The following is a 21,643-nucleotide window of genomic DNA, read 5'->3' as shown; positions in this document are numbered from 1 at the left end:
CTAATTGGAATTATAAATACTTGGTATTTGCTTCATGTGATATGATTTGGGATTAAAGAAACAATGCATGAAATTGGATAATTCTAATAACGTATTAAAATTAATTAAATTAAAATTTCACGTCAGCAGTGGATATATTCGTTAGCACGGTGTTTTTTGTTGAATATTGTCGAAAAGGTATGGTTACTCAACGGGTAAGAATACTTTTAATTTTTCCTACTACGCTTCATGGGGGTAGAGGGAGCATAAATCGAAATTGATGCAGCGTCTCTCTAGATCTAAAACGTTCATACGCGCCTCGCTTTTTGAATAAACCGCTTGAACGTTTCCCGAAGGTCAGATAATCGAGATTTCAAATCAGCCTTGAAAGATAAAAATATTTGCTGATTTTCCCATCCAAATCGCATAATCGTTTCAGACTGCGATGGCTTCGTACTCGGTGAAACTTCGTTCTGGGGTTTTGATGCCTATGCTCGGACTAGGCACTTCCAAAGTAAGTTCTAAAATTAACTTGTAAAGTTTGATAGAATTTTATCACTTTATTTAAACGGTAAGGCTTCCAATGAAGAGATTAAAGCGGCGGTTCTGAGTGCTTTGGAAATAGGTTACCGGCACATTGATACGGCTTTTAACTACATGAACGAAGAGGTCATCGGTGAAGCCTTGAAAATCGCCTTCGACAAGGGTCTGGTTCAAAGGAGCGACCTTTTCATAACCACAAAGGTTTGAACTCTTTTTTCAAAATCACTTTTGTCCGTTTGTCACCTAAATTCATCAATTTGACAGCTGCCATACAATGGGCAACAACCGGATAAAGTAGCGCACTTTCTGAAACGTTCTATGGATGCGCTGCAAGTTTCTTACATCGATCTCTATTTGATACACTGGCCGATTGCAACGCGAGTAATTGCAATTTTTGGCTACTCAATATAACCATAAGTAACATAATATACGCCAGTATGACACTGAACGATTTGGGAGTGACAAAATTAGTGCCAAGTGGCGATAAATAAGAGTGAAAACATGCTTAGGTCTCAAATTCAATATTAATTATTCGCAAAACCGAAGCTTATTTAATAATTTATCATTCTCGACGTAACCGTTATATTTATTGTTAAAAGCGTTTCATTTTTGAATAAGCCTTGCAGTGGCGCAGCTGATGGTCCGCAAGGCCCGCAGTGCGGGGGGGCCTCAAGCTTCAGGGGGGCCTCGAGCTTCGGGTGGGGCCCCGGCTAACCATTAAAAAATTAAAAAGGGGGGCCTCATAGAGGTTTTGCGGGGGGGGGGCTCTGAGTTCTCAGCTACGCCACTGAAGCCTTGGCTGATCCTTCAGATGAAATTTCTCGGGTAATGGTTACCAGACGCTTCCAAAGACTAGTAGCAGATTGCAACAAATTTCCTAATCCGTAACGACGTAATGATTTATATGTTCATTGACGAACCAATTATTAATACAAAATTATCATTGTGTTAATAGAAACTGTCATTCTTATTATGTTTATTTTACTTATGGTATAACGAAGTTTCTAAAAGCGCTTAAATCTCTATTAGTACGTGTCCGATAAAGAAACGTTGCCTATCAGAGATGGTCGACTTTTGACCGAAGATTCGAACCACGTCGAAACTTGGAAAGTAATGACTGAACCATTCTGCTAGCTTAACATCGCCACTAATTACTCTTCGTAGGCTATGGAGTCTTTGGTCGAGAAGGGATTGGTGAGGAGCATCGGTTTGTCGAATTTCAATAGCGAACAAATTAAAAACGTGTACGATCACGCTAAGATTAAACCCTCCAATCTTCAGGTAAATTTAAATATTTATTTCCTTTTACTCTCATTGTTATTGCGAACAGACTCTTTTACCGGCAGGTTGAATGCCACATTTACCTGCAACAAGAGAAATTTTTTAAATTTTGTCGAAATTTGGGAATCAGCGTGACCGCTTACGCCCCTTTGGGATCTCCGCAATGGCACGATTACCTTAAGAAAAACCAAAAAATGTACGACATTCTACGGTGATATAGAAAATATATCCTGCAGATGATGAACGTTTTTCTGTATCGTTATAGAGACTTACCTGAGGAGCCTTCCGCCTTAGCTGACCCAATTCTGAAAAAGATTGCCGACAAAAGAGGAAAAACAGTGGCACAGGTACGCCTCAAATTATCACATTTCATATTTGTGCAATTAAAAATTGTATCCACATCGTCAGATCGCTCTGCGGTTCCTAGTTCAGCGAGGTATTATAGTTATCCCCAAAAGTATAACACCTGCGAGATTGAAGGAAAATTTTGAGGTAAGCTATAAGAAAGCACTTTTAAGCAGATTTATTTAGTTATACTTAGGGAAAATATGTTAAGACAATCCTGGGGTGTCATTAATTTGAAATTAAAAACATTTAAATTTATTTTCATTTTTCTCTGCAAGATTTTCGACTTTGATTTGACGGAGGAAGAAATGATTCTAATCAAAGGTCTAGATCGAGGCTTGCGTTATTTTAGCATAACTTACAATTCGTAAGTGAAATAACTGGTATAGTAGACGTTCCGGAAATTAAACATATTTTGTGCTATTGCAGGGGCTTCACAGAACATCCTTTTTATCCATTTAATATCGAATTTTAATACGCGTACAAATCTAGATACGTTTTGATAATGGGTTTTGTATAGATCTAAGGATAAAGATAACATTAATTAGTTGGTTTTACACCAACAAGGCTTTATAGTGTGACGTTACGTGACGTCATCCATAAATATTAAATGTAAAATTCAACAACGAAACATTCCTGTTATTTAAATTATCTTTCAATACTAAATTTTATATTTGTATTCCAAAATATAGTAAAAGTGGCTTTAGTTAAGAATATGATTTATATTTATATTTATATTTATTTATTGTCACATTTAAAAATGTATCACATTTAAAATAGTCCCTTGGATGTCACGTTGACATTTATTGAATATATTTTTTAATGGACCAATTTAATTAGCTTATTCGCATTTATTTTTTATTTCAGTTTAATTGTAATTTTGTATTTCTCGATGATGTTTTTTATTTTCGAAATCTTTCTTTATAACTTTAAAGCAATTTTTAGTTTCGGAACCATATAACAAGAAACAGTAAAATACAATAAAACGTTTGTTTTCAATTTTCGAATTGAAACTATCAATAGTCGTGTATGAGCACTGTACGCTCTGCATGACGGTTGACAGGTTTACCACCCGAACTCTGCAAATAACGCCCCCTAGGTCTTTCGCAGAGTCGCCCTTAAGAGTGGCTTGGAGGACCAAAGGCCACGGTCCGTCCATCCCCCACTCTCCCCCCTATTTAAGTCACCAGCTGTAAAAGAAGATTCTCGTTCTCCCGTATCGCATTTTTAAATGTTAACACACGCTTGTATTTTCTCATCTCCTCGCGGGTGTCCACGCCAAACCATCGCATTCTATGCACTGCAAATAAAAGGTTCACTTATACATCACTAAAGGCACACCTCTGGAGCACCGAAGGTGCGCAACAAAATTGGATCACTAACCACTTATAGATCACTTTTGGCACATGTACGTTGAGTGTGAAAATAGTGTGCCAATATGAGCTATGTGCGATATTTATCCGTTCTTTGAGTGATCCAAGGGGCTCACTAGTAGAACACTAGCGCAACCAAATTAGCTCACTTGACCACATGGGGAACACAAAGGGAACTCTATTGGCATATGTACATTTAAGTGTTCTTTGAGGGTACTCAAGTGATTTTCTAGTATACTCATGTGATCTGCATGCGGTCTTTATACAATCCGGATGTGATCTAAATGAGTGTGAAATTGGTACACTATCAGATCACTAGCGCAACAAAATTGGCTCACTCGATCACCTATTGCACACTTATGGATCACATTGTGTAATTTTAGCTCACTTGTGGCACACTATAACACACTTCCTGATCACTGTGCAGAGCGGCTGCAAAAGGATAATCACACTAAATGTGTGGCTCAACCCCTCCCCTCCAAATCCCTGACACTTCACTGGAAATCTTCATGATACCTAAAGAATGTTAAAAGAACACCTGAAGGACGCAAACAAGTGTCCAGAAATTAGAGCACTTGTTGTCATATGCATAACCAAAATATCAGTTATTACATGGTAAAAGTGTTCATAAGTGACCTAAGCAAATTTGTTATGTGAATAGCAATTTTCGATTTAAATATATAAAAGTAAATTATTGAATGAACTAATTTATTTCAAAGACGTGGTACACCTATATAGAATTAAAACAGCTTAAGTTAACAAAATTTACTAAAAATAGATTCACAATTTTTACAGTGGTTAAATTACAATGCTGCCCACATCAATTACATTTACTTTTTTTTAATTTCAACAAAATGTAAGTTTTCTGGCTATTTAAAATTTAGTAGTTCTTATAACGTTACACAAATTCCACCAGTTTAATATTCTTCAATCTTGATTTTAATAAATACTGCCAAAATATTTCATAATTGAAACTCTTCAATGTCTTCTTTGAGTGTACTGCAGCTAAACAATAAAATAATTTTAATAAATGAACCTTAATCACTAGGGTTTAAGGCGGGTTTTTGGTCTTCCAACAGTTATGATTAAATGCAATTGCAAAAAATAGAGAAAAGATTTAAATAACTACTAAAATTTCAAAATAAAAAAATCCTAATTATTTTTTTAAATGGTGCCTTACACAATAGGTGTTCACAGACTAAAAAAGAACTATATTTAAAGGCAACTTCTCTTAAATTGCAGGTTATAAACACTGAAGCTTATAGTTGCGTTTGTTAAAAAAAAGTGGTTAAATATGTTTTGGGTTCAATAATTGTGATTCTGGGTTAAAATTTGCATATATTAAGGTTATCACATAGAAGAAAGATTCAAAGATAATTTTCAATCTCCTACCATAAACAATGGGTGAACACAGAATAAAAATGCCTATTTTCAACTATATTTAAAGGCAACTTCCCTTACATTTAATTCTGGAAACACTGAATCTGCGTTCATCACAAAACTATAATAAATGTAAATTTTTCACCAAAAATATGTTACCGCTTTATTTGTTAACCTACACAGCTAGCCAAACTTGGTTAAGTTAGGTAAGGTTGTTTTTAATGAGGGTTCAATTACAATTGCCAACAAAAGCTTGACCTTTGTTGAGATTTTAATACTCTGCACCCTATATATCACTTATTTAAATTAAAGCTCAAGAATTTTTTTCAAATGTGATTCAGCCCTCACTAAAAACAACCTTCCCCAAGTCTGAATCGCTGTGTAGGTTAAAATGAAAATGGTGAAATTGTTTTTGAGTTCAATAAATCTGCTTCGGTGTGAAAAATTTGCATAAATTAACGGTTATGCATTGAACAATCTTCAGTGTTTTCAGAATTAAACGTAATGGAAATTGCCTTTAAAGATAATTAAAAATAATCATTATCAGTCTGTGTTCACTTATTGATTATGGTAGGAGATGGAAAATTTTCATTTAGGTAGTTTTTTTAAATTTGAGTTTGATATTTTGATACCCTGCACCCTATACCATTTATTTAAAAGCTCAAGCAATTTTCAGGCTGTGCAAGTTAAAAATGAAGTGGCTCAATATTTTTGGCTTCAATAGTTGTATTTCTGGATAAAATTAGCATTTATTAAAAGTATCATGTTGAACGGAGCTTCTGTGTTTTCAGAATTTAATGTAAGGGAAGTTGCGATTAAATATAGTTGAAAATAGGCATTGCCAGTCTGTGTCCACCCATTGATTATGGTAAGATATGGAAAATTTCCATTTAGACCACTTTTTAAAATTTGAGTTTTAAATAAATGATAATGGTGCAGAGTATCAAAATTTAAAACTCAAATTTCAAAAAGTTGCCTAAATTAAAAATTTCTATCTCCTACCATAATCAATAGGTGAACACAGATTAACAATGCCTATTTTCAACTATATTTAAAGGCAACCTCGCTTACATATAATTCTGAAAACACTGAAGCTCCGTTCAACACGATAACTTTAATTAATGCAAATGTTTCACCCAGAAATACTATTGAACCCAAAAATATTTAACCACTTTATTTTTAAACTACAAAACGTTTCAGACTTGGGGAAAGTTGTTTTTAATGAGGGTTTATTCACATTTGAAAAAAAAATTGTTTGAGCTTTTAAATAAATGGTATAGGGTGCAGGGTATCAAAATTTCAAATTCAAATTTGAAAAATCCACCTAAATGAAAATTTTCCATCTAATACCATCGAATCCAAAATTATTTAACCAGCCTTATTATTGCTCTAATTATTGTTAGTCAGTATTGGGTAAGGTTGTTTATAACTGAAAATACTATTAGGTCACTTTAGGTGTGCTATATTTTTAAAACTTTTCCCGTATTTACTTAAGCCTAGGCCATTTGTTTATATGAAAAATACAATGCATATATTTACTCAACTTTAATGACTTCATTATTTACTTAAGTATTACTTAATTATTTTTAAATTCTACTTACTTATTTGTTGTGATGATAATTTTATCTGCATGGCAATTTCTGGCAAAGTCCGATGAGTGAACCACGACCTAACCGTTACTCTTTGAAAACCGCGGTCAGCTCTCTCAACAAGAGGGCCAGACATATGTAATTTGGTATTAATATGTAACACAGGCGCTCCTTAAACGACCTTTCAGATGCAACATAGATGTTCCATGTTCAACAGATGTCTTATGGACATATAGAGTACGGATTAGACCATTTAGAGTACACGTTGAACATCTGTATTGAATTTGTAAATATGTAAATAGCATCTAAGTCATACATAATTAACATATTTGTAAGACATATGAAGGCATTTTATGTGTTCAACCGATGTTTTTAGGTGCTCTTTAGATGTCATAAAGATTTGCAGTGTACCAACTTGCTCAACTGAAACCAGAACAACATTAAAGAAAAATAAAAATTCATAATTCTTGAAAGTTAGGCGCTCTTCTCAAAAACCAAATACACGCAAAACATTTCTAGAAAAAAACTCAAAATTACGAACTGGCAAAGAACGCGGCGGTACAGCCCTGTCGTAACGCTCGCGGCCCTTATCCCTGGCACTTGGGTTTTTGCACCCCTCTGCAAATATACATGTAATTTTTAAATTTTTAATTTCTTTTATTAAAATGTGTGTGCCTCTTCAAAACAATTAATAGTCTGTCTAGGTCAGTATAGATTTCATCATCAGATTAAATGGAGGTAAATAAGAAAATACACTAAGTGATCTTTATGTAAACTCAAATGATTAGGAACTGGCAAAGAACGCGGCGGTACAGCCCTGTCGTAGCGCTCGCGGCCCTTATCCCTGGCACTTGGGTTTTTGCACCCCTCTGCAAATATACATGTAATTTTTAAATTTTTAATTTCTTTTATTAAAATGTGTGTGCCTCTTCAAAACAATTAATAGTCTGTCTAGGTCAGTATAGATTTCATCATCAGATTAAATGGAGGTAAATAAGAAAATACACTAAGTGATCTTTATGTAAACTCAAATGATTAGGATATGTGCCATATAATGTATTCACGAGTGCTCCAAAAGGGATTATGTAGCGTACCAAATTATACAAACAAGTATTCCAAAAGTGTGACATGTTCTCCATGTGTACCTTGAGCACTTACGGATCACAATGAACTCTTATAGTGCACATAAGGTACATCAACTGAATTTAAGAGAACGCATGCAGATCACAATGGTTTACCTCTATAGCACCTCTATGTGCTTCAAATGTGTACAATAGTGATCTAGTGGTGGACTTTTTATTTGCAGTGTGTTTATTGGTTTTTTTAAGTGTACCCCCTCATTGTATTTGAATTCCCCGCTCCCAATTTGCGCTACTGGACGCGAAAGAATTCTCTCTCTCTCTCTCGCTCTCTCTCTCAATACCCGTCGAACATTCGGCTTCGTCAAAGAAACTCTTACGCCTTTCCAACATAAAAACCAATAAATGGTCCTCCACCGACAATATATATTTCTCCAAGGAGCTCATAGTCCCTCGACTTCCAACTCTCCACTTTTCGTCATACCACTATTTTCCCACCAATCAACAGAGCTTTAACCATCTTTACTATACCGTTCTTTCAACTTTATTCAATCAAAAAAAATATAAACAAAACTCGACCCAGAAGAAAAACCCTGGACACGAGGGCGACTGGCGAAGAAACGAAGAGTCGAAGGACGAGTGTCAAGGAGGACGTTTGGACAGCGAGTGCGAGGAGCTAAAGTTAGGAAAATAAGAGTAACGGCGGATAAGTCCTGAGAAAAAGATACCTAGAGGTACAAGTAGGCGAAAGTTGCTTAGACCACGATTATCCGAGTGGACCACCGTCAAAGCCAAAGTGCGCGCACGACCAACGACAGGGTGAGCTATTAAACGTTTATGGTGCTACTGTTTATCTACCGACAGAGAGAGAACCCCCACCCCATTTTAAATATAAGCCGGCGACGTGAAAATTATATTATTTTAGTGTATATTGCATGATTTGCATAAATATTTTAATATTTTAGGGTAAATTGTTGTTTGAATTGTTTTAAGCGTCATTACTTGTTTTATTGTGTATTACATTAATATTGATAACTGAAATATATGGTTTGGACACCCGATTGTTAAGTTCTTTACTCACTGAAACCTATCATCCCCTAGACACAACCCCAAACCCCGGGTGATCATATACATACCATCAGACGAGACCCTTCTTTCACCTTTGTTAGCGCTAGGGATACCATATTAAGATTAATTGTTTCATCATCGATAAATTTTAGCGTGACATTATGTATATAAACATGCTTACGTATATGTAGAGAGATATAGTAAAAAACAGTAACCATTTATCATAGTTGCCTAGTCGCGTAACGAATTCAATAATTATTATTTTTTGATTTATGGTGAATAATTATGTAGTTTATCCGAATGCGTAATGAAATCTTTTGGAAAAACTAAATACAAAATCCACGTACTTTTAATGGCGTGTTTTCACTTCAGAATAAACTCAAAAAGCTGCAGCTGGTAATGGGAACACGTGTAATGTAAACGAAGCTTAGGAAACCTTGAAATTGCAGCCCCATTGATGCAGACGTTTTGTACGCTCGATGAAGGAAACAACCTCACCATTCGTAAAGTATAAAACCGTAATCGTCTAGCAAATTTTCTACTATATATCATCATTTAAAAATAAACCGTTTGAAATCTCTCTCTGTGAGGTCGGGAAGACTGGCAGTTGAATATTTTTTTTATCAAATAGCATGAACAATTTCGCTTTCAAAGTCATAATCGTTTCAGACTGTAATGGCTTCGTACTCCGTGAAGCTGCGATCTGGAGCTTTGATGCCCATGATAGGATTGGGCACTTCCAAAGTAAGTTTTAGAATTAACCCGGCCACCTGAATTAATGGCTTTAAAAGTCGCTTGATGACTTAGGATTAAGGTGGTGCCTTGGGTATTAGCCTAGCTGATTATTATTATTATTATTATTATCATAAGTAACATAATAACTAAAGTATGACACTTCCTATTGCTTTAATGCTAATTTTCTAACCGAACCTTTTTTCGGCACTGATACTCTCTTCAAGCTGGACCGTTTTAGCTAACTACTTTTTGGTTAAAATTTAAGCCTAATATCGGATAGCACGTTCTGGAGTCGCGGAGCGCTTTGGCTTTGTTTCGAAGTCCGCGTGCAAATCACGCGTGATAAAAAACATGAGCTCGTGGCGCCGAGAAAAACCTTTTTTAATTTTTATCATTTTAGCCTAATATTCCGCCTATCTATCGGAAACCAGCTATTTCAGCTTAGCGGAAGTCTCGCGTATTTTAGACCCTAGAGGGCTCTGTGCTGAGAAAACATCTTGATTACGCAATAACTATGAAAATCAGTTTGGTTGTAAATCTCGTTAGTTATCATACTTATTGTTATTATGTTACTTATGTTATTATAATTATTAACTTGTGAAGTTAGATAAAAGTTTTTAATACTAATTTAAACGTTAAGGCTTCCAATGAAGATATTAGAGCGGCGGTTCTGAGTGCTTTGGAAATAGGTTACCGGCACATTGATACGGCTTTTAACTACCGAAACGAAGCGGTCATTGGTGAGGCCTTGAAAATCGCCTTTGATAAGGGTCTGGTTAAAAGGAGTGACGTTTTTATAACTACAAAGGTTTGGCCACGGTTTGCTAAATAGAGATTGTCCTTGGTTGATATCTAGATTTTTCTCGTAGTTGCCTTTCAATGGTCATGACCCGGAAAAAGTAATCCACTTCGCTCGTCGTTCTTTGGAAGCTCTTCAACTTTCGTATATCGACCTCTATTTGATACATCGTCCTGTATGCACTCAGGTATCTTGTTGTGTCGTTGGTTTGAATTAACTTCGTTCCTTAACTCGACTATTTGTTAGTATTTATCCGACAATGAAACTCTGCCTGTTAGAGACGGAAAACTAGTATTTGGAGATGTCAGCCATATTGATACTTGGAAGGTAATGTCGTCAACTAACCAATATTTTCGGTGTTTTTCCCCCAAAGTTAATTCACTTCGTTATCTAGGCTATGGAGTCTTTGGTCGAAAAGGGACTGGTGAAAAGCATCGGCTTGTCGAATTTTAATAGCGAACAAATTAAGAAAGTGTTCGATTACGCTAAAATTAAACCCGACAATGTTCAGGTAGAATGTCACGTATATTTACAACAAGATAAATTGTTCCGGTTTTGCCGAAATTTAGGCATCAGCGTGACTGCCTACGCACCTTTGGGGTCGCCACAGTTGCGTCAATACAATTTGATGAACAGAGTTAAAATGTAAGTCAAAAGAGCGTTCATACCGCGTGGCTCTATTTAAAGCAAGTTAAATGGCGTAGTAAACAAAATACCAATAATGTTATACCATCAATGTTGATACTGATATATTTGGTTTACTTAATCTTTGACCAAATTTTTAATATGGGAAATATAATATAAGTCCACTTAGTTATTGTTTATCTAATTACTATTATCTGAAAAGTTTATTTGGCTTGTTTATTATTTTGTATACACCGTATTTTAGTATACATTGCTGCCAATAGATGGCAGTCAAATTCCAGACGAGGTGGTTTAGTAGAAAGTGCTTCCACCTAGAATCAATTTGCAGAAGCGTTTCGTCAGTTTTTTAAACTTTTCTGCGATGAGCTGATCACTCTCCGTAATCGATGTACAAAACTTAACTGATTACACATTTAGGATTGCCAAAGACTGTACTCTTTTAATATGCCTGTAATAAGTGTACTGATTTTTAGGAATTGGCTAGGAACTCCCTTTTCTGATTGCGCCGAAATTAACTTGTTTTAAATTGCTTCGTTACATATCTTTCAATAAAACAATTAATTTTGTTTGTTTAGGGACTCACCCGTTCAACCCGCCGTCTTAGCCGATCCTATCATCGATGAAATAGCCGTGTCCCGCGGTAAATCTCCGGCTCAGGTATTTCATTCCACCAGAAGTATATCATATTTCCCTTCAAATTAAATAGCGATCAACCTGAGTCGCTACATGACTTGGGCCTAAGGTGGTGCCTTGGGTATTAGCCTAGCTGATTATTATTATTATATATGTTATTCGCTTTAACATCAACTTTCGAAAGTTAACGCTGTGTTTTTTTAAAAAAATGGTTGCGGTGGGTAATTTTTCTTTCACATATTTAACCGAAGAAATACACGGGGTAAATTTTCAGCAACGATTTCGTACACGCAGTTTTACCTACGAAAGTACACCTATAATTTTTTTCGCCTAGATTTATGTATTTATCGTAACATTATATCATATACTTCTGATATTATCTATTAGCAAGAACCCATAGACGTAGTAGTACTTCTATGGGTTCTGGTCAATACTTATATTCCTTTATGATGTCTCCATCACGCCATCTCTTGAACAGATCGCTTTGCGGTTCCTAGTTCAAAGGGGCATCTTAGTCATTCCTAAAAGTATAACACCGTCTAGATTAAAAGAAAATTTCGAGGTAAGTTTTAATTTTAAACAACGTATTACGACGTTAACAATATTAGTTTCCGTAGATTTTTAACTTCGATTTATCGGAGGAAGAAATGAACCAACTGAAAGGTCGAGATCGAGTGCAACGTTATTTTCAATATATGTGAGTTTAATGGAAAGAAGCAGCCTGCGCTAAATTAAACGCTTTTATTTTTTCAGAAATTTTAACGAACATCCTTCTTATCCGTTTAATATTGAATTTTAATGTACGAGAGTTTCAAATTAAATCTCCATTGAATACCAATTCAATGTGTAAATTTAGACAATGCACTAATTTTACTCATATCTAGATGTTAGTGTTTTTCTTACGATCGTGGTATGTTCCGGTATACCTTATAAAAACCGAACGTTTTAAAGTCGATATTATTTTTACCTGGCTTGCCGTACTTTCCAAATGCACTTTTCCGCGAAAAATCCGAGAATAGAAATGATAACTCCACCGACCCAAGTGTAGAAAATGCCCTTGATGTCCCGGAACAGCAGCGCATCCTTACCTTCTTGCTTGATCGGCTCTAACAAACACGACTCTGCCTTTCGAGTCTTATTCGAGATTAATTCTCTTACGATAGAGCTTTCCACAAATCGATGCACTCTGAAACGTACTAATGTAGTTTAAGATATTTAGCCATCGATTCCCGACTCAATATACCTGTAGTTAATATCTTCTTTGAGTTTGTAGTCTAGCGTATGTCGCCAGGCCATGGCCAAAGGCTTGGGACTTCCTCTAATTCCAACAGTGTGAAACATGCACGCATTCTCGGAAAGCTTTCTGTTCTGTAACATGATTGAAATGGTGCACTCATCCGAGAAGACGACGGCGCTGTGGTTCTGCACTCTGTCCAACAGCGATCTCGAGTTGAACTCGTGTAGCGGCAAGAAGCAGTTATCTTTCTTCGTCATCAACTCGTAGAGACGCCTTATGTCTGGATCTCCATGATCCTAGAATTTCCCGAATAATGTCAATTTTGAAGAATTATCAGGCGAAAATTGAAGCGTTTTTACTTTGAGCCATTGTTGGAATGAAGAATCCTTCGAAATCACCAAATCTATTTCCGGGTAGCGGAGAAGATCCGTCAACTGGCTGATGGGGTGAGCGCTATTTTCCCGGAGAAGTAGACTTACCAAGTTGCAGCCGAACGTAGAAGACATGACGGTGGATGCCAGCAGCCAGATTGCTAACAGAAACCTATTGTCCATCTTTAGCGTACTAACGCCTGTAACGAATCAATTCCCCTCGTTTACCATCTTCGTGGAATTTACCAAAACGTTTTTCAAAATACTTTGTCGAATCTCTAGGGAGAAGTACTTCCAAACTTCGTTGAAATATGTTGCTGCGGCTTCTCTGAAAGATTTCTTCGTAAGGGCCCATACGTGGACCGTCTCAACAAAACTAAACGCGCATATGGATAGTACTACCATCATCCACACCTGCAAATTTGAAAGGCAGAATTACGCAATCAATTTTCTGAGAATTCGGACAGGATCGGTTTATGGAGAGGTCGTCGCACTTTCGGTAATTTGCGCTACTCGTTCGTTAGTTTCACGACGGAGATAAATCTAACTGTGCTGTTCTGCGCCATCTATATTGCTACCCGAAATCTACATATAATAAATTATATAAAACGAATTATTCATTTTTCTAAAATAGGTTTGACTTGGTCCTAGGGTGGTGCCTTGGGTATTAGCCTAGTTTATTATTATCTTCAAAGTAATTTATAACATTATCAGAATATTTATAATATTAATTTTAATATATTAAAATGTTAAGTTTCAATAGATGGTGTATCGTAGAGTACAATCTTCGAACATATTTTGCGGCATATAAATCATAAATTGCACTAAAGTTCGTTAGATGGCGTGACCCCCTTTCCCCCAACAGAAGCAGACGCCACTGGTGATGAGTGATTTGTATTTCCATATATCTCAGCGAAAGGCAAGTGCTCTGATCTCTCCAAAGAAAGATCCTGCTTCGAATATGAATCAACGTACGGTTGCGGAGACAACTAGCAAGTAAGAGTACTCCGCGTCAGCCGATCTTCCTTTTTGCCATAGAAGTAAACTGTACGTCTCTAGGTCGATTGAGTCACTGAAACCAACGGTTTTCATTCTACGAAATGTCTGCGTTAGGGGACCCAATGCGATATCCGCTTCCTCCAACCAAGAAGCGTATAATTAATAGATTGTTGTTATCAAGTCTGAGTCGTCAAAATACATTACTTCACTAGCAAGCATTCCGATAACCCCGGACCAGTTGCCTTCTGCCCTCAATGATCCAAAGACCCGTTCTTTTGATACCCTTAATGAGTACCTGAAATTGAACTTATTTACTACTCTAGACGATGGTTTCAACATTTGCAAATTTTGTGGAATCTCAAAGTGATTTCAGAAATGAAAAACTGATTTTGAAATTTCAGAGGACCATATTCTTGTTGATATTTGGTTTTTTAGTCTTATTTAAAGATTTGGGAACTGATTTTCGCCCAGATTTTGGGATCTTCAAATTGTTTTCAAGATTTCTAAAATCATTTTTCTTCAGAGTGCACGGAATTTGTATGACTGTAGTGCAGTCTAGAGAACCAGTGTTATAAGTTTCTTTATTTCATAAAAATTGTAAAAATATTTATTTTATTTAGATTAAATTAAATTAATTAAATTAAAATTAACCTTAATTTAACTCAATTACTACTTGTAAGTTAGCTTTTTCTGAATTTGTACATTTTATAAAATTAAATCAATTATTTAAATTACTATTTAGTTCAATTATTTAAAAAACATTTGATTTAAATTGCGATTTATTTCAATGATTTTTTTAAACATTTGATTTAATAAAATGTGTTTATAAAAATGACAACCCTACGGAGGACACACTTAAAAACCATAATAATACACATACGTCACGTTCAATGTCTTTGAAATATTGTCCAATAGAATTTTCATAGGTCCGTCTATTTTGATAGTGTCCGAGACGTTGGTCGTCACTACAGAACTCCATGGCATCCACTGAGAAAGATATAATTTATTTTATCTGATTAACAAATTAGCTTTGTTAATAAAAGTAAACCTCTTCGATTGCCACTCTGATGTGACAAGTATGATTGTACCGAGATTGCAGACACGAGTTCTTCATGACCTCGGCCTCTGACCAACGGATAAAAAATGTTAAGGAGTCGTTATCGATCGAATATTCGCGTATATTTATACATATTTCATTCGCTTTGGCCAATTTTAGACTATGCGAGTTATTCCTCCCACGCTATTTTTCGTGTAAGCCTGAACAGGTGTCTCTTTTTCAATTGTCTTTAAGAAAGAATGAATATGGATCCGTATATTTTGCCATCGGGTAGCTGTAGTTATATTAATCTAATTTAAGGGAAAAGGTTGTTGCGCTTTATAAATTAGGAAAATGGAAGCTATTCTTTGGAGCTTTGATTAAGCAGTTTCGATCGCTATTTTCATTGTATTTATTTAGGGGTAGGTTTTCTCAGAACCTGATTTGTATAGTTGACGTTTTTCATATTTTCCCCCAAATTGTAAAAAACTAATTATTAATCTGTAAAATTCCAAGTCAGCTGTCTTAAAATGGTTTTCTGAATCAAGATTAAGCGTAGATATCAAAACATACAGACAGTTTAATAAGATAAAAATCATACGTTACGCGATATACCAAGAGTAGCCTAATTTAGTTGAAATGGAACTAATACTATTGATACGAGGTGCAAAGACATGGTGTCTCAGGGTGGTGAGCACTTTCACCTCACAGCAAGAAGAGACTGGTGCGATCAAAGCTTGTGGCACTGACAAGGAGACATCCCGAAGCGAAACCCACCGAATTTGTTCAAATTCAGGGGATTGGTAAACCTTTATGTATCATGAAAAACCCTAAAGGGAATTTATTCAAAGTGACAACAGTTTTGCCATGGCAACGAAAAATGTTTTTGACAACAAAAATATGAAATTTTCCCATTGAAAAAATCATGGGATTTTGACCGATTCAATTTGGTCAACAATGAACAAAATTCGATTTTTTTTTTAATGTTTGTACTTTTTTAAATTTTCTCTCACATTTTCCCGATTTTAAACATTTTCGTTCATTTACACCTATTGTGCTCAAATTGATCAAAATTTGATCAATTTTGATTTTTGTTCGTAAATTTATCTATGTTTTCTTGGAATCGGTCAGAATAACATGTTATTTTCAATGAGAAAATTTAAATTTGTTGTTGTCAAAAACCTTTTACGTTGCCATGGCAAAACGGTTGCCCATTGAATAAATTCCCTTTAGGATTTTTCAAGTTACATATTTATCTACCAATCCCCCGATTTGAACTAAATCGGTGGGTTACACTTCAGGGTGTCTCCTTGTGAGTGAAAACTCGGAACCCCATGAATCTGCGTTGTCTGAGCGTTGAGTTTGCAAGTTCCTTCTCCACTAGTTACCCTTTTCCATAAAAATATCTTGAGGTTAACGGTTATAGTTGTAACCTGATTTAAAGGCATTAAAAGTCGTTAGTTGACTTGGGCTGACTATTAGTTTTTTACAATGTTTGATCTGATCTCTGCCAATTGGGAGGGGCCTATTTGAATCTTTTTATGGTGACCAAAATACTTGGTTATATTCCCCTTAGCAAGATAGTTTTTAGCGCCTAATTTTGGGTCAAAAGTTACTTTAATTTGAAATTAACCATATTATGTTGGTAGAAAAAAAGAGTCACCGAAGAGTTTTCGGTGGTCGGTTCAAGTTGATTCTCCATGCCCCTTAAGTCGTTACTCTTCTGATCGGAGATTCGATAACCACATATTTATAATGTCACGAATGTGATTGTTAAAGACTCCTTATCTCATAAAAAGAGGGTACTCCAAATAATAGCGAATTGAATAACGATATCATTGTATTTGTATGTTTAGAAATGCCCTAAAAAATGTATTCCTTATCTAAGAACGTCAGTGAAAATCAAAAATGCTTTCTGAATAAAAACTATATGAAATAATAAGGTTCTCTCATAATCTCTGTCACGTTAGGAGGTCCATAGATTACAAGTTTAACAATGTCTGGCATCTTTTATCTTAGCAAGTATATATTTGTTTTCTCTCGCGAGATATTATAAGTGGGCGTATAAATGAAAGCAGAAAATGCAGCGTCATTGTACATGTATCGCGTATGATATGAACAGCTGCAGTATGATTTAATTTCGGTATTCTGCTGGCTATATTCGTAAACTCGAGATCTGTCGGTCTTTGATAGTGAAGTAATTCGCGATGGCTTCCCACTCTGTGAAACTCCGATCTGGTGCCCTTATGCCTCTTTTGGGGTTGGGCACACTTATGGTAAGAGAACGGTTAGAGGTTCTTGCAGATATTAATTCACAAATGTTTACTACATTTTCACAGGCCAAAGACCAGGAAGTGATTGACGCAGTTTTAAAGGCCTTGCAGTTGGGTTATCGTCACATCGACACGGCCTACGTCTACCGCAATGAAAGCGCTATTGGGGAAGCCTTGAAAACTGCCTTCGAAAAAGGACTTGTCAAAAGGGAAGAGCTCTTCGTAACCACCAAGGTAAATATCGCATTTACAGACATGCGTGTATAGAAAGAATTAACAAGTCCACCGATTAATTTGAAGTTACCGTCGAATGGTCACAAACCAGACAAGGTTGAATATTTCCTTAAAAAGTCATTGAAAAATCTTCAACTTGATTATGTCGATCTGTATCTGGTGCACACCCCAATAACGTTTAAAGTAAATCAACATATTAAAATAATTGATGATTATACAATGAACGCATTGGTTGTCCCAATAATTAATTTACCTTATTGAAAGTATAAATCTGATGATGAGAATATGACGGTCGAGAATGGTAAAGCTGTCTTTGACAACATTGACCTGGTCACTACTTGGAAGGTAAATTATTTGCTAAACGATAGAATATATCTGAGTAACGAGGAGTTTGTGGTAGGCCATGGAAGCTTTGGTCGACAGGGGCCTGGCACGAGATATTGGAGTGTCTAACTTCAACAGTCAACAAGTACAACTGATCTGCGACAACGCCAGAATCAAACCGTCCAACAACCAAGTTAGTATCTTAATGTCCAAACTAACATATCCATTATCAAAACTTTAATAACACCGAATGTTCGAACAAGGTGGAGGGACACATCTATTTGCAACAAGAAAAGTTGTTTGCCTTCTGCAAGGAGCGAGGAGTTTCTCTAACAGCCTACGCCCCTTTCGGATCACCACAAATCAGAAAATGGCGGAAGCCGCAATTCAACGTGTATGTTGAAATGAGGTGGTATATGGAATTCCGAAACTAATATTTGTTAACTTTAGTGACGTCCCCGAGCAACCTTCGATTTTGGAAAATAAAGTTCTGATCGAAATTGGAAAGAAATATAACAAAACCAGCTCCCAAGTGAATAATGCATTTTGTAATCGGGTATACTGTCATAGTGCCTTATGTATGTTACCAATAAGTTTACTGTCACGTAGGTTGCATTGCGTTGTTTCCTTCAGCGTGGAATTATTGTCATCCCTAAAAGTTCAAATCCCGCCAGGCTGGAACAGAATATTCAAGTATTTTAGCATGACAATTGAAATAAATACTCTGAAATTAATGTTAATTACATTCCTGTACGTTAGATTTTCGACTTCAATCTTACTGAAGATGAAATGGGGGAAATACGCGCTTTGGACGGCGGTATTCGCATATTCGACTCTAAATTCATTCCGTGAGTTTTAACAAACGTCCCATCATTAACTAATAATAGTAATCACAAAAATATTTTTCTTTCAACAGCGGCATGAAGGACCACCCTAATTATCCTTACAATATCGAATTTTGAATGCGATCCTTTAAAAACGACCATAAAATATGCACAACTTTGAAGTGAAAAATTCTTTGAAAAATGGAATTTGTTGTACATTTTTCCATAAATAATGTAATAAATTTAAACCAGATATCGCTACCTAAGAGCAAAAGTCAAGCAAGTCGAAACACCCCATTTAAAAAAGTGACCTTTAATTTTAGTTTAACATCTACGATAATTTCAATAATAGTTGAATAATTAAAATATACTAAAAAATCAAGTTAAAGCAATAGAAAAATTAATTATTTAGTCAATTTAATGTGAAAAATTTCTTTCAAGTTTAACGTATTTCGACTTGCTTAACTTTCGCTTTCAGGTAGCGATATAAGACGTCATATTACATAATATTAACAAAATAATTTTACAAAATTTACTTTTCCATGTTTGATATTTTTTAAGTGTTCTTACATATACTTACTTTATCAACGTATTTCAGTGCAGTCGTTAGCAAGCGTATTACTCCGATAAGTGTCACATTTATTTGTTACTTCAGGCCATACGTTGTAAGCATAGTGTATTACTCCGATAAGTGTCACACTTCTTTGTTTCTTCAGGTCATACGATGTAAGCAAAGCGTATTACTCCGATAAGTGTCACACTTCTTTGTTACTTCAGGTCATACGATGTAAGCAAAGCGTATTACTCCGATAAGTGCCACACTTCTTTGTTACTTCAGGTCATACGATGTAAGCATAGCGTATTACTCCGATAAGTGTCACACTTCTTTGTTACTTCAGGTCATACGATGTAAGCATAGCGTATTACTCCGATAAGTGTCACACTTCTTTGTTACTTCAGGTCATACGATGTAAGCAAAGCGTATTACTCCGATAAGTGCCACACTTCTTTGTTACTTCAGGTCATACGTTGTAAGCATAGCGTATTACTACGATAAGTGTCACACTTATTTGTTACTTCAGGTCATACGTTGTAAGCATCGCGTATTACTCCGATAAGTGTCACACTTATTTGTTACTTCAGGTCATACGTTGTAAGCATCGCGTATTACTACGATAAGTGTCACACTTATTTGTTACTTCAGGTCATACGTTGTAAGCATCGCGTATTACTCCGATAAGTGTCACACTTATTTGTTACTTCAGGTCATACGATGTAAGCAAAGCGTATTACTCCGATAAGTGCCACACGTCTTTGTTACTTCAGGTCATACGTTGTAAGCATCGCGTATTACTCCGATTAGTGTCACACTTATTTGTTACTTCAGGTCATACGATGTAAGCAAAGCGTATTACTCCGATAAGTGCCACACTTCTTTGTTACTTCAGGTCATACGTTGGGCAAATGCCCAACTTCTTGGGCTCCGATTTGAAAACTTTAAGAAGGCTATCAATGGCGATGTATGTACATTCGAAGGAAACATCATTGACTCTTCTAGCCCTAACTGTTGAAGAGATATGCGCGACGCATCGGCATCGGCTACACTGTACGTGCAGGGACGGATTAACCCCAATATCTGCCCTAAACAATTTAAGAATTTTTGTGCCCTCCCCCCCTCATTAGTTAGTAGACGCCGGACTCAGGAAAACAAAATTTTTATTTGGAATCTTGGATAATACTAATACAGATGCATATATATTTTATTTATATTTTACTCCGTAACTTAATTTTTTAACGTGTATGAGATACAATTTGTAGGATAAATTTTTATATTTTTTAAATTAAATTTTATGGTAAATCCGCCACTGAAATAAGGCGAAGCGTCGATAGCTGACATCGGTAATTCAACAAACGACTACTTCAGGGGAGAGTTTCGTTTGACCGACTGCTCGTTTGACCGACTGCTCGTTTGACCGACTGCTCGTTTGACCGACTGCTCGTTTGACCGACTGCTCGTTTGGCCGACCTAAAATCAACAAAATAAACAGGAAGTAAATCATATGTTTAGAATGAAAATAGACATAATAGTACACAGAATTAAAAATTAATATCTTGATATCTTGTGGGGGGGGGAAAAGACTTAATTTTTCAACTTAAATTTTTATTATACATAAGTTCTGTAATGCATATTATTACAGATTATTACTTTTTATTCAACGATTAATTCTTGTTTATGTAACTGGGCTAGCATTATATATAAAAGATACTACACTTTGGTCTTAGCCAAAAGACCGAGTTCCTTCATTCTTTGGCCATACACACGAAAAACGCTTAAATTATAGCAATTTTTTAAAAGCCTTCTTCTGTAGACACTAAGCCGTATAATAAAAGACAAGTTATTATGTAAGCAACGTATGATTGGTTAAAATTGTCATTAATCAGTTGGTTATTTAGGTATGTTGCCATGCGTAGAGAGAGTTACACCAGCGTTCTATTATCATCATGGGCGCTTGTCTTCAGAATTTGTCTCCGTATATAGTTCTTTATAGAACTACACTTACTTGTAAAAGGTAGTTTCCCGGAAAATAAATGCACAATCGGTAATACACATATTTGCATTTGAAAACCTGCCCTTACCGAAATAGGCGTATTTTCTCGGGAAATAATAGGCTTATCTCCCCGGGAAATACCGGGTACCCCGGCTAGTTAAGCCCAAATGTTAGTAATGTCAATCATCGGTGTTAAAATTGACTCTTTTCAACGATAAATTAAATAGTTTCGCAAGACCTATTTTAAAAAGCGTAAATGTCATTAATATAGATATACCTTGTAAATTTAACCATAATACCTAATGTACATTTTACATGGGGAACCGTAAAAATTAGTTTGTGTTACT

The 21,643-nt window shown here is 35.8% G+C and overlaps 4 protein-coding genes across 5 annotated transcripts; 3 read left to right on the top strand and 1 right to left on the bottom strand.

Annotated features, from left to right (window-relative positions):
• The first annotated feature begins 410 nt into the window (after positions 1-410).
• LOC149936334 (1,5-anhydro-D-fructose reductase-like) lies at positions 411-2,680 on the top strand. Its single transcript, XM_090152858.1, has 10 exons — positions 411-493; positions 556-723; positions 787-903; positions 1,552-1,632; positions 1,687-1,803; positions 1,869-1,999; positions 2,069-2,150; positions 2,212-2,295; positions 2,427-2,515; positions 2,578-2,680. The coding sequence occupies exons 1-10, from the start codon at positions 425-427 to the stop codon at positions 2,621-2,623; spliced, it is 984 nt and encodes a 327-aa protein (XP_090008984.1). The 5' UTR covers positions 411-424; the 3' UTR covers positions 2,624-2,680.
• Positions 2,681-9,034: 6,354 nt separating this feature from the next.
• LOC149936333 (1,5-anhydro-D-fructose reductase-like) lies at positions 9,035-12,287 on the top strand. 2 transcript variants are annotated; one of them, XM_090180672.1, is made up of 10 exons: positions 9,035-9,155; positions 9,307-9,381; positions 10,013-10,180; positions 10,242-10,358; positions 10,418-10,498; positions 10,566-10,816; positions 11,392-11,473; positions 11,928-12,011; positions 12,067-12,146; positions 12,203-12,287. In XM_090180672.1, the coding sequence occupies exons 1-10, from the start codon at positions 9,117-9,119 to the stop codon at positions 12,246-12,248; spliced, it is 1,023 nt and encodes a 340-aa protein (XP_090036798.1). In that variant the 5' UTR covers positions 9,035-9,116; the 3' UTR covers positions 12,249-12,287. The 2 variants fall into 2 exon arrangements, with proteins under 2 accessions (XP_090036798.1, XP_090036799.1); XM_090180673.1 differs by lacking the exon at positions 12,203-12,287 and having other exon boundaries at positions 11,392-11,456.
• Positions 12,288-12,412: 125 nt separating this feature from the next.
• On the bottom strand, positions 12,413-15,237 carry LOC149936332 (glutamate receptor-like). The gene is made up of 8 exons (XM_090153663.1): positions 15,105-15,237; positions 14,937-15,043; positions 14,261-14,351; positions 14,033-14,194; positions 13,324-13,471; positions 13,046-13,257; positions 12,693-12,982; positions 12,413-12,635 (listed from the first exon to the last, which is right to left on the bottom strand). Exons 1-8 carry the CDS (start codon positions 15,168-15,170, stop codon positions 12,413-12,415), a joined length of 1,299 nt encoding a protein of 432 aa, XP_090009789.1. The 5' UTR covers positions 15,171-15,237.
• A 1,954-nt stretch (positions 15,238-17,191) lies between these two features.
• On the top strand, positions 17,192-18,988 carry LOC149936331 (aldo-keto reductase family 1 member C3-like). The gene is made up of 10 exons (XM_090153662.1): positions 17,192-17,368; positions 17,432-17,599; positions 17,666-17,782; positions 17,864-17,944; positions 18,000-18,116; positions 18,187-18,294; positions 18,333-18,455; positions 18,533-18,616; positions 18,683-18,771; positions 18,840-18,988. The coding sequence occupies exons 1-10, from the start codon at positions 17,300-17,302 to the stop codon at positions 18,883-18,885; spliced, it is 1,002 nt and encodes a 333-aa protein (XP_090009788.1). The 5' UTR covers positions 17,192-17,299; the 3' UTR covers positions 18,886-18,988.
• The last annotated feature ends 2,655 nt before the right edge of the window (positions 18,989-21,643 follow it).

The sequence above is a fragment of the Leiobunum rupestre genome, chromosome 7, assembly GCF_980474605.1.
Source record: "Leiobunum rupestre chromosome 7, qqLeiRupe1.1.hap1, whole genome shotgun sequence".
Lineage (NCBI taxonomy): Eukaryota > Metazoa > Arthropoda > Arachnida > Opiliones > Sclerosomatidae > Leiobunum > Leiobunum rupestre.
This window is presented reverse-complemented; position numbering and strand designations above follow the sequence as displayed.

Excerpts from the sequence above, each read along its gene's own strand:
- LOC149936334 (XM_090152858.1), top strand. The coding sequence starts at position 425 with ATGGCTTCGTACTCGGTGAAACTTCGTTCTGGGGTTTTGATGCCTATG. Across the intron at positions 904-1,551 it reads ACTGGCCGATTGCAACGCGA|TACGTGTCCGATAAAGAAAC; the intron begins GTAATTGCAATT and ends AATCTCTATTAG. Across the intron at positions 2,000-2,068 it reads CTTAAGAAAAACCAAAAAAT|AGACTTACCTGAGGAGCCTT; the intron begins GTACGACATTCT and ends GTATCGTTATAG.
- LOC149936333 (XM_090180672.1), top strand. The coding sequence starts at position 9,117 with ATGAAGGAAACAACCTCACCATTCGTAAAGTATAAAACC. Across the intron at positions 10,181-10,241 it reads ACGTTTTTATAACTACAAAG|TTGCCTTTCAATGGTCATGA; the intron begins GTTTGGCCACGG and ends TTTTTCTCGTAG. Across the intron at positions 12,147-12,202 it reads CAACGTTATTTTCAATATAT|AAATTTTAACGAACATCCTT; the intron begins GTGAGTTTAATG and ends TTATTTTTTCAG.
- LOC149936332 (XM_090153663.1), bottom strand. The coding sequence starts at position 15,170 with ATGAAGAACTCGTGTCTGCAATCTCGGTACAATCATACTTGTCACATC. Across the intron at positions 14,352-14,936 it reads TCAAAGACATTGAACGTGAC|GTACTCATTAAGGGTATCAA; the intron begins GTATGTGTATTA and ends GTTCAATTTCAG. Across the intron at positions 12,983-13,045 it reads CATTCCAACAATGGCTCAAA|GATCATGGAGATCCAGACAT; the intron begins GTAAAAACGCTT and ends GGGAAATTCTAG.
- LOC149936331 (XM_090153662.1), top strand. The coding sequence starts at position 17,300 with ATGGCTTCCCACTCTGTGAAACTCCGATCTGGTGCCCTTATGCCTCTT. Across the intron at positions 17,945-17,999 it reads ACCTGGTCACTACTTGGAAG|GCCATGGAAGCTTTGGTCGA; the intron begins GTAAATTATTTG and ends AGTTTGTGGTAG. Across the intron at positions 18,117-18,186 it reads TCAAACCGTCCAACAACCAA|GTGGAGGGACACATCTATTT; the intron begins GTTAGTATCTTA and ends TGTTCGAACAAG.